Consider the following 17,469-nt stretch of genomic DNA (forward strand, 5'->3'; position numbering starts at 1 on the left):
ACTTTGTTACTGAAGCTCTTGTTGTCAAGTTCTTGTGTTAGATGTGCTGTTGTGTTGTTAAGTAGTGTTTGAAGAAAGCCTGATTGAGAATATCGTAACACTATATATATATATATATATATATATATATATATATATATATATAGATAGATAGATAGATAGATAGATAGATAGATAGATAGACAGATAGATAGATAGATAGATACTCTTAATTTGAGTAGCAAATAATCACTCTTGTAGGTGTGTGTTTTATAGTCTAACCTCCTAATAAACATTTATTTCCAAGTTAGCAATCCTGGTGGTAACCGTGTAGAGGTGTGGCCTGTGGACAGACAACTCCCTCAGTTCCCTCATAAAGTAGATGGTGACAATATGTGGTTATCTGCTCATCTAGGAACACAATACAGAATATGACCCCCCCCCCCCACTTTTTCCCTTTTGCTACGCGAATAAGGCCAACTAATGAGAGCTGTTAGATGTAGCTTGTGGCTTTTCTTGTGACAGCTGCAAAGTTTGATGCAGTCCCGGTTAAATATTTTTAGTTTATCTGAGATCGTGATCATCATCATCATCATCATCATCATCATCAAACTCCATTAGAGTGAGGGCTTGAGAGGCTCAGATCCTCTCTTGCAAAAAGCCCTGGACAGAAACCCTGCCGTCTTACGAATATACATTTGTTTTAACCCCTCCCCTTTTACGCTGCGGCTAAAGCCGTATCGAGACGTAACTAGACGCGGCAGTGGTACGGTAAACTACGAGAAACGGTTACAAAGACAGTTTGTTTCGAAGCACGAACTCAAAATCCACCCAACTGTGGTCCGCTTGGTCAGGTAAAAGGGCAGGTTTGAAAATTTTCAGAAAGAGTATGAGAAACTATGAACTACAAACTATCAACAACTATCTCCTTCGATACAGAAACAAAAGACCTTTTGCCGATACCGTTGTATTGTTTGTTCAACAAACGATACCGTACGATTCGAAGATATATTAATGTTATTATTATTATTATTACATTGTTAATATTCGATAAACTGATAGTTGTGAAGAGATAAATGTGAACCTAGTCTGATGTTATTGAATAACTATCTAATTGGTCTAATTGTTTTGTAAAGGGTCAATCTCTAATTCAAAGCCTAAACAAAGAAACATTTCAATTATCAATAAAGAAATTTAAAAATTAGAAAACAAATACATTCAATATTTTCCTTTGTTTAATTGTATATCACGTGTATAATATGAAACAACACTAGTTAATTGTTATTTTAAATTACATTCCACTTATATGCATACTAAATAGATTTTTTTCTCTTTTAAAAAAAATGAACACTTTTTTCCAAATGTTTGTTGTTAAGATGACAAAAATCATTTAATTTATTAATACATTTTTTTTTTGTTATTTGACAAAAAAATCTAAACCATTTGCATACAACAGTTCTTGATATACATTCTGGTCTACTATATAGAGTCACCGTGTTTTATTTCCCAATAAATAGTGCATAGCTGTTAAAATGGTGTAAAACACTGCTTGCATACTTGATTTTCAAAATTAAATTTTTCTCTTTCAGAAAAAAAAAGTAGCCGTTGCATCAGAACTTTGAATGGTCTAAAATATTTATGATGTCGGATTTTAATATCTTTACGAGATCTAAACGGGACGGACGGACAAATAGACCACTCAAAACTAATAGCGGCCATTGTCCTTTTTGCAAATTGTCTTCAAAACTGCACTCCTAGCTTCTGAGGCTTTAGAGTCAAATACCTAATAATTGTATGCGAAATACTAAAAGCTATTCCAAAACTATTTGATATTTTATAGTAACTTGTCGAGTAACGTGTTCTTATTTGTAACAAATTCTCTACAGTGTAGCATTTACTGGAACTGCCTAGTTTTTTAACCCAGGGGTTCTCAACCTGTTGGTCGCGACCCCCATGAGGGGTCGCCAAAGACCATCCAAAAAAATGGATTGTTATTGTCTATGCATCAATTGCTGTATGTGTGTGTGGGGGGGGGGGGGAGGGTCGCGGCAGAGTGGGGGATTGTAAAAAGGGGTCGCCGAGCATAAAAGGTTGAAAACCGCTGTAATAAAAATTTAACCAGACGAATTTTTGGACCCTCCTGTTCTAGTAACTTCCAAGTTATTTCATTGGCCGAGTTTTTTTTTGACTTCTCGAGTTTTATTTGTATCTTCTTATCTTTCAGACTCTTATTAATGTTCTCGGCGTTTTTGAGAAATTATCAAATTAAGACTGAGTATATTTACAGGGTGGGGAAAAGTAAAACGTTTGAGAACCATTGTTCTATATAAAGAATAGCGCCACTCTTAGTTTTCTGATTATGGTAACACATTTGAAACATTTTCTTCTTACAGGATGTTTTCTGAAACTGTTTCTCGAACTTATTCAGAAAAATAAATTGGAGGCATCTTTGTACTACTGGAGTCGAGTGGACGTAAGTTTATTGAATATATCTGCTGTTTTGTATGTAAGCAAAAGCAAAGTACTGTTCTCCTTTCAGACCTTGCGGTCCATAGTGAAAATGATGTTAGGGTCATCTGTTTTCTTTGACCAGCTGTTAACTAGCAGGGTGCCATGTGTCCACCACAAAGACCAACTTCCCTTACCTTCCCCAACTAAAGTCAGGTACCTATTTCAGTTGGGTGAGCTCAGGGGTGCCCTAAAAATCTCGTGATTTATAATTCACTGAGATTCGAACCAAGGACCTCAGGTTCGGAAGCAAAGTGCTTTAACCGCTCAGCCACCTCGCCTACTTGTATTAAACTAGCGTCCAAATTATATCATGGAAGATGAGTTTCCAGAAATGTAAAATCCTTAAAGACTTTTCATCAGATTAGGACGAAGTGGTTGTTTCATGTCAATTATCTCAAGAACAGAAATATTTTAAAACTCTTTTATTCCATTTTCTGTCAGGGTGTTTTAAGACCATTCGTCGTCACCGAGAAGCACATAGGAGCCTAATGTATCGACCTTCTTCTTATCTTATATAATACAGACGTTACTTCAAAAAAGAAGATGATTACGTCCTACGCGTCATGCATTTAGTCATGCATATTAACCAATGACTTAAATTCAGCCAAATCACTGGTTTTCCTGGCTAGCTCAGGCAACCCATTCCATGCTCTAATAGCACTAGGGAAGAAGGAGTGTTTGTACAAATTTGTCCTAGCATATGGGACGAGGAATGTGCCTTTATCTTTGTGTCTTTCAGAGTATTTTATTAAATTTTGTTTTTGTATTTGAACATTATGGTTCAGTGTTTTATGTATGATTGCTACTTTACTTTTGAGCCTTCTGTCCTGAAGGCTTTCTAAATTTAGTGATTTTACTAAAGGTGTTACTCTAGTCAAATGTGAATATTCGTTTGTTATGAATCTCACTGCTTATGTGTGTGTGTGTGTTTGTTATATAATTTTGTTGGTTTAGCATCTATATCGTTATGTTTGATTAAGACTGAAGTGGACAAAGCCCTAATTCCCGCTCTATTTGTTTGGACCAATAAGATTATCTGTAATTATGTTATCTCAATGTAATCTTATTTTGAACTGATAGTATCTTTAAATTTTCGTAATAGAATTTATTTGAGTTACCAGATGCTGGAGCAAATTGGCCGACTAACATTCAGTTGACGTAAACTTGCAAAATAGGGCTTTTAAGAAAGACGCGATCTAAAAATAAATTGTGGTCAAATTCTCTATTTGCTGGTCGTCTGGTAAACTTAGTTTTTTGTAGTCTAATAATATCTCTTTGTAGCAGAGGCGTAATGGGTGGGGGAAAATGTGGCACGATGCCCTGGGCGCCACCCTCGGTAGGAGGGGGTGACACACGCAGCCTATATTTCTATTTTGATGCTCATGGAAAATGGGAAGGGGCCAAGAAAGTACCTTGCCCTGGGAGTACGTTTTGCTCACTACGCCCCTGCGTTGTAGCTTCTATTATTTTATTGTTTATACTGTATTCTCATCAAGCACCCGATTGTGGCGGCGTTACTTGCGCAGTACATTTTGAAACAGAAACTGGAAACTGCACACACGCAAAATAAAAAAGAAAAATGTACAAAGTTTTTAAAGTGAGTGAAGTTATCTGGTTAGCTAATGTTATCTTTTTTTAAATTTAAATATACTTAATTCTTACTCTTTTTGTTTAACTCTATTGACCTCTCTATCGTTCTTTCTCTCTCTCTATGTCTCTCTTTCTCGCACTCTCTCTGTCTCTATTTCTCTCTCTCTCACACTCTCTATCTCTGTCTCTCTCTCTGTCTCTCTTTCTCTCTCAATCTCTCTCTGTCTCTCTCTCTCTCTCTCTCTGTTTCTGTCTCTTTCTCTCTCGTAATATACCTTATGATACTAGACTGATCCTACTAAAATATGATTAACTTGCCAATCTACAGCGTAGCATACGCCGATATTTATTAAATATATAGACAAAAAATGTCATTTTTGGGTGTCATTCAATATTGAAAACGCCTATCCTACGGCATTATGCAATACCCGTAATTGTGGAATCTGGTGAAGAATTACTTGAGGTCAACAATTCTCGAAGAAAGATTGACACATTTGGTTGATCCTGCTATTGAGCGTCATGTATGTAGAAAACAAAATTTTTAGGATATACTGTATGACTTCGCTACCCACAAGGCTCATAAGGTAATTCTGTACGTAGTAAAGAGTGAATAAAATGCAAAGACGAATTTATTTTTTAATACAAACTCTTAATTTCAATTATTATTCGTATCCCTACCCAAACAGGGCCCCGCGAAATATGTTTCGCTTCGCGCCCCACAATGGTTAAGTCCGGCTATTTAGTGACGCCATGAAGAGAATTAGATAGATAGATAGATAGATAGATAGATAGATAGATAGATAGATAGATAGATAGATAGATGTTATACCAATGTTGCAGTTATAATATAACTATGCTATAACATTTTCAGAATTTATGAAGATATCGCTATTGGCATTTTAAATTCCTGCTATAACGAAGACAGGAAGAGAACTTGGTATCTCCTGGTCAAAGAAATTCCCGAGTTTAATGAATCCTGCATTACCGTAGCCTTGAAGACTGAAAACAAACAGTTCTTGCAACATCAAGCCTGTGCAGAAGTAAACAGTGTCAGCTGGTCGAAATATCTTGGCAAAGATCTTGGGGCAAACCTTGAAAAAGATTTGGATTTTTTTTCACAAGTATGTACTATGTAATCTTCAAGTGTAAATATTAGATAATCTGTAAACGTAATTATATGTGTAAGTGTATTTGATTCAGAACCTCCCGATCCCTAATATGGACCTCTTGACCAAGGAAAGGTTTTTATCCAGGGCCAGAATGAGGCATCGGCTCTTCACCAATCCCTCTGTCCGAAGTCCCGCCTTATCCGAAGTGATCATGTGTTTGTTTGTAAAATGTTTGACATGTTTCGGATGTTCCTTCAGAGTTGAGGATACTTCCTAGTCCAAACTTACCGCAGGACGACGGGGGATGGGAGCGGGCAGGGTTTGAACCCTGGACCATCGATAAATTCAAACGACAGTCCAGCGCGCAAACCGCACGACCAGGCAGCCATTTACACCCGGTGTGTCGCTAGTCACGGGCCCCTTGAGCCACGCAAGGGAACGAATCGATAATGTGTATTTGAAGACTGTGTGTTCCCGTGTTACGAGTAGATTAGAGCTGGGTGGACCGGACTTGATCTCTTGATCTCTGTAACTATTCCTAACCGAACGTCGTAATGCACCTTACTGAACCACAATAAAAAAGCACTGAGCCGCCTTGACTGTGACACAATTGCTCTTTAAATTAGCGTCCCAGGCATAAAGATCCACGCAAGAGCCTAAAAGTTCGAACTTATAGACTAGCAAAGATCTATCTTACAGAACCATTTAGATTTATTAGTGTTTAAACAACGATCCGTCTCATACAGTTCATTAAGACCCATTAGCGTTATCGTACAGACCCATCTTATATAACAAAAAACAACAACAACGAAGTTTTACGGAATGACATGGGATTTTATGGTTGAATATCTAAGAAATATTATAAACTAGTCGGATTTGACCCGTCCTAGTTTGGGTATCACTGATCTAGTGGTTTGGATTTATATGTAAGTCAATCATGGCTTAACTTTTTTTTATATTTTGCCACGAAAAAAAAAAGGTATATTGTGAAAAAGGGTTTACCAGTTTAGCCAATATATTTTTTATTAAATATAAAATACTGTTTACCCGATTTGTTAGAAAGTGTCGTTACTTAATATTTATAAATTTATTTTGGTTTTTGCGGCTTTCCGGTTGTCTGAGGGACATTAAATGTACACTACGGTATTTCCTATGGTCTAAGAAACATCGATACCAAGATTTATTGAGATTAGTCAAACGATTTCTATGCAGGATATTTATACATACATACATACATGCATACATACATGCATACATGCATAAATATAAACATACGAATTTATTATATGTTCTAACTCAGTGATGCCCAAAATACGGCCCGCGGGCCAGATCCGGCCCGCGTCGTGGTTCCATTCCGGCCCTCCGAAACGTCGGTGTATAAAATTAAGTGGCTTAAAAGTATATCTTTACCTAAGTTAGGGCTCTAATTTATTCTCTAATGGATAGCTACCACAGCCTTTAACATTTGTGCGTTTATGAGATGGGGCTCTGAATGTAGAATCAACCATGAAAAGTGAGAGAACATTTACTTGCTTGCAGAACATTATAAAAAGTCAACAAGTTTGTTGCTTAAAAGGGTGGCTGTTTAAAAAAAAACAACAACAACATATAAACAGCATTCTTGATTTTAGCTGCTAATAAAGGATTGTTAAACTACGGGTAATATATCCTCGTGTTTCCACGTTCTAATAGTTTCAGGTTAATTACATTTTCATTTCTGTATCTTTTTGTTGATGTGGCCCGCGACACGATTGCTGGAAATTAAAATGGCCCGCAGGATGAGTAAGGTTGGGCATCACTGTTCTAACTAATGTGTTATAAAAAAGTATATTTATAAAACCAGTCTTTTATTTCAACCAGTTACAACCTGACATCAGAGAGACTTTTCTTTCACCCAAAGGACGCTGTCGAATGGATATGGTAAGTTGTTTCACTTTGCAAATGTGTTTTATATTGAAATCTATAATACTTATCAAAGCAATAGTAGTAGAAGCTAGCGTTTAAGGTTGCTTCATACTTGAAAAGGTTCGTGATATTATGATGTAGTGTTGTATGAATTTGGATGCCTTTAAAATGGTCATAACATGTAGAACGGGAGATAACTATGTTGAAAGGATTGGTTACTTAATGGTCATAACGTAGAACGGGAGATAACTATGTTGAAAGAATTGGTTACTTAATGGTCATAACATTTAGAACGGGAGATAACTATGTTGAAAGGATTGGTTACAATTCTCCCTATTACTGACATTTTTTAGAGCCCCCCGAAAGGGGAATAGGCGCTATTAGTTTTGTGTGGTTTGTCCGTCCGTCCGTCCCGTTAACATCTCGTAAACTAGAAACTATAGTGAAAATCCGACATCAGGATATTTTAGACCATACAAAAGTCTGATGTAACGATTACTATATTCTTTTCTGAAAGAGAAAAATTTGATTTTTTAAACTAACTTGCTAATAGTTTTTGTGTTGTTGTTTTTTTTTCTTCAAAAAATTACATCATTTTTACAACTATTCACTATTAATTATAACAAACGCGGGAGGCTATTTAGTAAGGGATGTCGTGCGCATCTAGAGTTGCTTCTTGTGTGATGTCTCTTTTGTGCAACAAAAATGTCGCGCTTTGTTGATGTCATTGCCTCTTTGCCTCTGTTGTGGTTGTGATGATGGCGGATCTTTTGATGGGGTTTTCTTGTTTTATTTTCTTCCCCAGTATAAGGTAAGTTAGTTTATTTTACTTGATTCTTCGTGGTGTAGCTCTAAAGTCGTTGGTCCTATGATCTTGTGAATGGCGATCTCAAGGAATGCGTATTTTTCTTGTTTAGGGACTTAGGGTTGGAACTCTGCCGGAGTCAAGTCTGATTTGTAGGCTTTGTTATGATATATTTGACTATCGACCCTGGCGTTGGGGTGTGGGCGTTGCGAGTCCTGATTGACTGTGGCACTGAGATTCAGTTGTGCTAAAGTTCGTTTGAATAGAATGTATAACTTGTATTTGCCTTTGTAAATGCTACCGGTACCAATATTTATTCGTCATTTTTGCTTCATCATATCATTACTCCATAAAACCTTTGTTTGTCACTATAGTATACGTTACTTTTTGTTGTGTTCGTTAAGTGATACTCAGTTCAAAAATTGATTGTTAGATTGCTAGGGGTGCCCAGGCAGACGAGCCACGACTAAATTACAACCCCGACAGGAAGTTAATAACCATCGTTGGGGTGGGGAACCCGGTATAATAAATCATACACTAGACCTTTAAAACCCACCCTGACAAGGGAGATGACCATTTGCCATGTTTTTAACACATTTATCCAAACGGTTTTAGATTGTTTGTCAAAAAAGTATTTTTTTTACAATTGTATTGTTAAGTATATTCTGTTATACTGACTACTACATTTACAAAAAAGAAATGTTTTTGATATTTTTTTAAAGAAAAAAATCTATTTAGTATGCATATAAGTGGAACATAATTTAAAACAACAATTATTAAGTAGTTTTTCATATTATCGCGTGAACTGCAATATTGACAGTATAGTTAATACATAACTAAAGTTGTTGTTTTTTTGTTGTTTTTTTTGTTGTTTTTTTTTGTTGTTGTTTTTTTACGGCAATGTTGTGTATCTTTTCTTGAGGGTTTGAATAGGAGATTAACACTTAACAGAACAATTAGATCAATTAGATAATTATTGTATGACATCAGTTAGGCCATGTTCACATCAATATATACATATAACTGATCATGTCCATAACTGATCATGTCATAGCAGATGAATTTTAAAAAAATATAATTTTTTTTTGCATTATTTTGTAAAAAAATGTATATGGCTGCTGATTTTATTGTCACCAAAATAAATAACTTTGAATATAATTCATATTATACATTTTTAAATTTTAAAACTTCTTCCCTAGCGCTATTAGGGCATGGAATGGGTTGCCTGAGCTAGCCAGGAAAACCAGTGACTTGGCAGAATTTAAGTCATTGGTTAATATGCATGACTAAATGCATGACGCGTAGGACGTAATCATCTTCTTTTTTGAAGTAACGTCTGTATTATATAAGATAAGATAAGATAAAATCTGTTTTAAAATCTGTTTTGTACTGTTTTAAATGGAATGTTGCATTTTTACAGCAACGGAAAGTACTACACAATTGTGCTCTATGTTGCAAATTTTCTACAAAGCTACAAAGTTAGAATTACACATTTATTCTTTTTAAAAAAAGTGTTATTACATATTTTGTAGACCCCATAGGATGACATTAATCAGCTGAAAAGAGGAATAGTTGTTTTTTTTTAATGGAGCTGGAGATTTAGTAACTATTTACGACAGAAGCAACAGCGCAACAAATACGGAAATCGTAAGCTTAAGTTAGTTAACTGTTTAGATATCAACTGTCTTAGTCTATATCAGCGCAATCCCTGCGTCCACAGATCGCCTACTTGCTGTTCTTAACGGCTTACTCTTTCCTCCTGGTCTCAACACTTCACCAGACAACGTTTCACTGGCTGGAGGCCGTGGTCATTGTCTACTTAATTATCTTCTTCATAAAAGAATACGACCAGGTAGGTTTATTTGTGCATGTGTGTCGTCATTGACATTCTAATTAGGAAGGAGGTAGTTGGGGGGGGGGGGCTTTAGATCATAATAATAATAATCACATGAGTAATAATTGTGTTACAAATTGCAGGGCATGGGAGATAACCAATAGTTTGGTATAATCATTTTGTTCCCGTATTAGGAAAGTGGCTTGGATCCTGTCTGGCTGATAGTTAATAATTAGGCTCACCTTCGAGTCTGAATATTAATGAGGAACGCAGTATTAGCGGGGACACGCAGCCCCAGCTGCGACCTACATATTTTGCCAAGCTGACTGAAAATTAATCCACTTTTCTTTTCCGTTAGTTATAGATCTGGACTTTACATAGAGCGTTTATCTTGAGACACACATTGCCTAATTCACTTTACATAGAGCGTTTATCTCGAGACACACATTGCCTAATACACTTTACATAGAGCGTTTCTCTAGAGACACACATTGCCTAATACACTTTACATAGAGCGTTTATCTAGAGACAGACATTGCCTAATACACTTTACATAGAGCGTTTATATAGAGACACACATTGCCTAATACACTTTACATAGAGCGTTTATCTAGAGACACACATTGCCTAATACACTTTACATAGAGCGTTTATCTAGAGACAGACATTGCCTAATACACTTTACATAGAGCGTTTATCTAGAGATACACATTGCCTAATACACTTTACATAGAGCGTTTATCTTGAGACACACTTAGCCTAATACACGTAAATCCTTTTTGCCAGTTATTTAAGTAAATCACCCTGAAACCCACGACCTGTATTAATATGTCACCAGTCGACCAGCGGCCGTAGCATACCCCGCTATTTTGCAGGACCGGCCTTAGGCCACTGCAAACGAGGCGATCGCATTGGGCCACGCACTTTCATAGGACCCGCACTTTCATAGGATCCGCGCTAATTATAGGTGTATAAATTATTAAATTAAACCATAGTATAACTTAAAACAGATTTCCCGCGCCCTCCTGTCAATTTACCAGGAGCTCCTGGAAATCTCCCGAAATTATAAAATATACGAAAAAGTCCTTAAAATATACATAAATATATAGACCAAAATTGTCATTTATATACATCGTTTATAAACGGGATAATTTGAATATTTTAGATTTATACACTTGGATTAAATTAAAAAGAATAAAAAAATGTTTGCTTCCTCAGTGTTGCCAAGGAATTAGTAAAAGTGCGAAGGAGTGTTGGTACTACATTAGCGATCCTTTCAACATCTTGGACCTGCTGTCAATAGGCATCGCCATCATGGCCTGGTCTCTTCGCTTTGCGGCCTACGCCAACCCTGAAGAACAGAGAGTTATGACTGCAGCTCGCTACCTGCTGTGCCTTAACTTCATGCTCTACATGTACCGTTTCCTGGAGTTCTTTTATCAAAACAAATTACTTGGACCGATGCTAGTGGTCATAAAAGACATGGTATGCTAACTATCTGAATTTCGCTTGTAAATTTATAGTAGAGTCACTATTGCGGAACAGGCATGTTTGCGGAACAGCTCGTCGAAATTAGTTAAAATCTACTTTATTTTGAAATTTTCTGCTAAACTACTCTAACGGTACTGCGCATGGTCCATTTCTCTACATTTTCGATATACAAGTTTTCCTTTAACAGCAGAAAATTAATTTTGACTCCAGGTTAAAGTTGACAGGTGTGGAATCGTCCATTATTTTTCACGTACCAGGAGAACCGCATAGGTCAAGGCTTAAGGCTTTTTAAAAATGATAATGACCCATCACCTGCATGATACACCTAATTTTCAGTTTATAAATGGATGTGAAAAAACGTAATTTCATAGCAATCTTTCTGGAATTCAATTTTTTTAAAATTGGGAGGTGTTTACCCAGTTTTTACCTTTTTAAAGATAGTCACAATTGTGGAACACTATAGATGTTATTCATTTGACCTGCGCATTTAGCTTAATATTTACATAGTGATTTGGATTTTCGGAATTAAAATATGAGTTTGCATTAGTATACATAAATTTAAAAACATTTAGTGAATAATATTAGATATAATATAGAATTTATGATTACCAGACGTCCAGAAAAAAGTAGACAAATCATAATATCATATAGACCTATATAATATTAATATAACAAAAAAGAATGTGGAAAATAAACCTTGTAAGGAAAATCAGAGTAGTGTGACGTCAATTACAATTAAAGAAGAGGTAAAGAATCTAAAATGTAAGTCTTAGATCTAATGAGTGTCTTTTGCTTTGATTTTTTTTATAAATGTAAAGAATAAGGAGTTCAAGTATTATATACGACTTTATATAGGCTTTGTTCCGACATTTTTACCGTGTTCCGCAATTGTGACTTCTTAAAAAATCCTGTTCCGTAATTGTGACTGACCTTATCTCAGTCGAGTTGAATTTTTAAATCGAAATATGTGTTGAAAAACTAAACAATGTGTCCATTTTATCGGAAAATGGATGGGCAACGCCTTGGTACTTTTAGTTTTTCCATAGGTCTAACATTACGGAGCAAAAAATTGAAAACTTAAAGTAGCTGCAAACTGTTCCGCAATAGTGACTTTACTATATATGCTTTAGTTCAAAACTTCATAATTATAGAATGATGATTTAAAGCTTTTCTGTATGTAACGAGGGTGCCAGCACAATTACCAACCGCTTTACTGATTGAACGTAAAAGTGTTTGAAAAATGTTTGTAAAAGTGTTTGTAAAATGTTTGTTAAAGTGTTTGTAAAATGTTTGTAAAAGTGTTTGTAAAATGTTTGTAAAAGTGTTTGTAAAATGTTTGTAAAAGTTTTTGTAAAATGTTTGTAAAAGTGTTTGTAAAATGTTTGTAAAAGTTTTTGTAAAATGTTTGTAAAAGTGTTTGTAAAATGTTTGTAAAAGTGTTTGTAAAATGTTTGTAAAAGTGTTTGTAAAATGTTTGTAAAAGTGTTTGTAAAATGTTTGACGTCCCTTCAAAGTTGAAGATAGTTTACTTCCTAGTCCAAACCTCCCGCAGGACGACGGGGGATGGGAAGGGTTCGAACCCGGGACCATCGATAAATCCGAACGACAGCCCAGCGCGCAAACCACAAGACCAGATAGCAATCTATGATGTCTACCAGGCACCCATTTGAGTTGAGTGGTTTCATGGGAATTTTAAAAATCAAACTAATTGTAGGTACCTATTAGAGCTGGGTGGACTCAGGAGCGCCCTAAATGTCTCTTAATTACCCCTCCCTCCCTCCCCCCCCCCCCACTCCCCCAGGTTTCGGAAAGCCTGGCGCCATACTACTAAGTTAACGAGCCCAAGATACTACTAGGGAAAGGGAGTAAAAACATATTTATCCCAAAGAGCTATTCAAACATGCCATTGAAACATTGTTATTTTTGTGTCTTAGGTCAACACCTATATCCATTTCCTTTTGATTCTTGCGATCTTCTTCGTGTCCTACTGCGTTGTCTCGGAGAGCATTCTGTACCCAGAGAAACAAATAACAAAAACCATCGTCTACAATGTCTTTCGCAGAGGATTCTGGGCCATGATGGGAGAATATTTTCTAGAGGAAGTCGAGCACTACTCAGGTAGAAGAGAAAATATCACATTTGTTTACAGTGACACGTTAAGCTTCTATTTTTGAGACTTCACTCTTTCAAGGGTGTTTAGTAAGGTTACTTTGAACAATATTATTGCGGATTTTCTGGTTTTCGCGGATTTGATCAGAGAGAATGATATCTATTTTTTTTTTATTTTCTCATGAAATATTCACAATGGGTTTAAAATTAATTTATAATAAGATTTCAAAGAGAGTTTGTGGTATTACTCAAACTCAGAGGTGCCCCCCCTCTCCGGCTTTTAGAATTCGCATATGGATTAGAAATAATCAAGCCATCGTTGTTTTTTTTTTTTGATCATTGAAAGGTGTTTCAACAATGAATCAACCGCGAGGGTCAATGTAGCGGCATTACGAAACATTGAAACAACGCCTATGATCTGATACGCAATCAACAATGTTTTTCCAATATAGTCTTTAGAAAAGAAAGACAATACTTCGATTACATTCCGATTATATATAGATTATTTAGCTCTTAATAACTAACGCGTGTTTGATTTTAATAAAATCTATTATTATTTTAACTTTAATATAGCGCTACTTTCATGCTTATAGCATGCTCAGAGCGCTTTGGTCCAATCTCATTTGTGGACCTGTGGGGGGAGGGGGTATCTAGGAGTTGGTTTTCCGTGCTGCTTTTAGGCTGCCCTAACCCTAACCCTTTAGGCCCTCAGTAAACACAACTCTGCCCGAGTCGGGTGTCGAACCTTGAGCCAAGGTAGCCAAGACAAGCTAAGTTAGCCTCTCCACTACGCTTCCCACTATTATAGCTCTAGACTAAGAAGACGATGCGTAAGAAGTTCCCGAACATCTATTTAACAAACTCTTGAATAATATACGGCCTACATGCGCTCAAGATAACTATTATCTCGTTCTCTAGACAAATTTAAAATTTATTTATTTATTTTTTTTATTTACAAAATTATGACGGTTAGACTAGTTAGGAAATATGTGCTCTCTATTTTTGTGTTGTTAAGTTGGGTTTCTCGGTTTTTCTGAGTAGGAATCTATATGACAAGTTTTCTCAGTGTGGCCAACGATATTTCATCAACTGTCAAATTTATAGGAAAATCCGTTTTCAAGAATCGCGTCCACCTACCCAGAAGTTTCCAATCAGGTATTTGTTTCCATGATGTTACAAGTTAAATAGAGGTATAGTAAAACTGACGCATATTCTCTGAATCTTTTATCTCCAGATAATGCTTGTATTGATAATCACCAAGCCAACAGCACTTGCCCAACCGCTGACGGGAGATACACCATTCCTATACTGCTGGCAGGCTATGTTCTATTTGTTCAGATACTGATGTTCAATTTACTAGTCGCCCTATTCAAGTAAGTATTCATGACTAGTGCTATAATGACACTATAATATTTTACTGCGTTATCGAATATTAAATCACAACTAGAAATCATATTTAAATATTAAATTTAAATGAGTACAAAATATTCACATTTTTTACATATCGGATAGGAGGCGCGGTGGCTGAGCGGTAAAGCGCTTGGCTTCCGAACCGGGGGGTCCCTGGTTCGAATCCTGGTGAAGACTGGGATTTTTAATTTCGGGATCTTCGGGCGCCTCTGAGTCCACCCAGCTCTAATGGGTACCTGACATTAGTTGGGGAAAAGTAAAGGCGGTTGGTCGTTGTGCTGGCCACATGACACCCTTGTTAACCGTAGGCCACAGGAACAGAGTACCTTTACATCATCTGCCCTATAGACCACAAGGTCTGAAAGGAGAACTTTACTTTACTACTAATTTTACATATCGGATATTAATCCTATATTGAATGATAAAAAAGCATTCTACGTGAATCTTAATAAGAGAAAAATGAATCTTAATAAGGGAAAAATGAATCTTAATAAGAGAAAAATGAATCTTAATAAGAGAAAAATGAATCTCAATAAGAGAAAAATGAATCTTAATAAGATTGGATGTAGAAGGTATAAAGTTTTGATCTTCTAAAGTAAAATGCTTAATTTACTATATAATATACTATATAATATACGTAAAGTAATGTCCCTCCTTTCAGACCTTGAGATCTATAGGGCAGGTAATGTTAAGGTCATCTGTTTCATTGAGCAAAGGTTGACGAGCAGGCTGTCATCATGTGACCAGCACAATGGCCAACCGACTTTATTTTTCCAAAAAAAAAAAAGTAAGGTACCCATAGAGTTGAATGGACTCAAGGGCGCTCTAAAAATCACGAAATTCAAAATTTCGAGATTAGAGTCCAGGCCCCAGGTTCGGAAGCCATGCACCCCATTAATATTCGCAAATCGACTTAATTCTCTATACTTAAAGCATAGTGTACAGTGTTTCTCAAAACTTTCACCAATAAAGCCCCCTAGGATGAACAGATTTCGTTCGCGAGGGATATTCTAGATAATATAGCTAACGAATATCCGTAATGGGCGAGATCTTTGTAAGATTATCTTCCTGTTAAGTAAAGACGTCTTACAGTGAGTCTTTTTTATTTTTATTGCTAAAATTTGTCGTTATAATGACGTTCAACAATCAGGACAATTTGAACCATTCTGACATAAGAAACTTGTCCAGCAATAAATTTGGCTGAAACGTTTTCAAGTCCAACGACGCCTTTTTCCGTTTTGAAAAATGCCTTAATTTGCATATCTAAAATTGGAATTACTCTAAATAAAAAAGCGATACAAAAACTATTATTCGAAAAACAAAAAAATTAGAATGTCATATAGAACAATAATCGATAAACGACATTAAACTATTGAACAAGAAAAATATGTTTTTAAAAATACTTTCACAAAATACATGTCTGAGGTGAGGTGTTACTGTATACAGTAGGTTAGGTAAGTTGGGTAATTAAATTTGTAATAGATCTAGACTAGCTATAATACATCTGTGCGATTAGAAATATTTGTACCAACTGTATTTAGTTGGCGCCATTTCATGCTTTTAGCTTTTTTAGAAATACGCTTTGATCCCATCATTTGTCTAAATCAGTTGAGAAGGGGCGGGGGGGGGGGGGGGGAAGAAGGGGGGTAACCGCCTGGAGGATGACGTCTTCGGTTAAAAAGTTTTAAGACTTTATTTGAACTCAGGCCTCCCCAAGGGGAGTAATTCAACTTATCCTTCCATATTTGTCAAGAACAACTGCTTTCCGTTGTTCGATACCAAACAAAATAATAGTTAATTAACTAATAATTATTATTTTTTAAAAATTAGTTATGGTTTTGTCACGCGCAAGAAATTATTGTGCACAATTTTAACTTGAGCGTGGGAGAAATAAGGTGTACTAACTTTGTGACGGACAGACAGACTGACATGCTGTGTGAATTGATATTATTATATTTTTATAGCTCCTCCTTCGTGGTCGAAGATGAGCACATTTCTCATTTCCTATGGACTCGAAGATGGCAGTGTAAATTGATATAAGTTTGCAATAAAATACACAAGTTGTAATCCGTCTTCTAACAGGGCTTATTTGTATAATTGGACCAGCCGGTTATTAGAAACACAACTATCGCATTCCATAGTAAATACAAAATCAAAATTTAATAAAATACTCTGAAAGACACAAAGATAAAGGCACATTCCTCGTCCCATATGCTAGGACAAATTTGTACAAACACTCCTTCTTCCCTATTGCTATTAGAGCATGGAATGGGTGGCCTGCGCTAGCCAAGAAAACCAATGACTTGGCAGAATTTAAGTCATTGGTTAATATGCATGACTAAATGCATGACGCGTAGGACGTAATCATCTTCTTTTTTGAAGTAACGTCTGTATTATATAGGATAAGATAAGATAGTAGTCCGATAAAAAGGATGTGACTATAATTTATACAGCGTCTTTATTTATAAATTGTATACTTATCCATTCAGCAAAGCTATCACGGAAAACGAAACCAAAAGGGACATGATCTGGATATATCAAAGATTTAAGCTGACTATGCAGTATGCTGAGACCAAAATTCTGTTACCTCCCTTTCTGCCTCTTGTCTTCTTCCTGGTAAGGAAAGTTGGCAATCCTTTCAGTAAGTAAACAAGAAGTTGATGATTTGTTAATTTTCTTTGTTAACATTAAGTTGATTTATATCAGTGTTCTTCAGTGGGTGTGCT

At 36.0% G+C, this 17,469-nt stretch overlaps 1 protein-coding gene across 1 annotated transcript in view; it reads left to right on the plus strand.

Moving 5' to 3' along the window:
- The window catches only part of LOC106061912 (transient receptor potential cation channel subfamily M member-like 2), a 35,906-nt gene that overhangs the window by 10,516 nt on the left and 7,921 nt on the right, over positions 1-17,469 (plus strand). Inside the window, exons 7-15 of the mRNA XM_056027897.1 lie at positions 2,373-2,452; positions 3,987-4,087; positions 4,952-5,201; positions 7,050-7,109; positions 9,620-9,751; positions 10,952-11,218; positions 13,159-13,342; positions 14,568-14,706; positions 17,233-17,384. Coding sequence (XP_055883872.1) covers positions 7,101-7,109; positions 9,620-9,751; positions 10,952-11,218; positions 13,159-13,342; positions 14,568-14,706; positions 17,233-17,384 — 883 coding nt within the window. The 5' untranslated portion in view covers positions 2,373-2,452; positions 3,987-4,087; positions 4,952-5,201; positions 7,050-7,100. The remainder of the gene's footprint in view (positions 1-2,372; positions 2,453-3,986; positions 4,088-4,951; positions 5,202-7,049; positions 7,110-9,619; positions 9,752-10,951; positions 11,219-13,158; positions 13,343-14,567; positions 14,707-17,232; positions 17,385-17,469) is intronic.

The sequence above is a fragment of the Biomphalaria glabrata genome, chromosome 4 (genome assembly GCF_947242115.1).
Source record: "Biomphalaria glabrata chromosome 4, xgBioGlab47.1, whole genome shotgun sequence".
Taxonomy (NCBI): domain Eukaryota; kingdom Metazoa; phylum Mollusca; class Gastropoda; family Planorbidae; genus Biomphalaria; species Biomphalaria glabrata.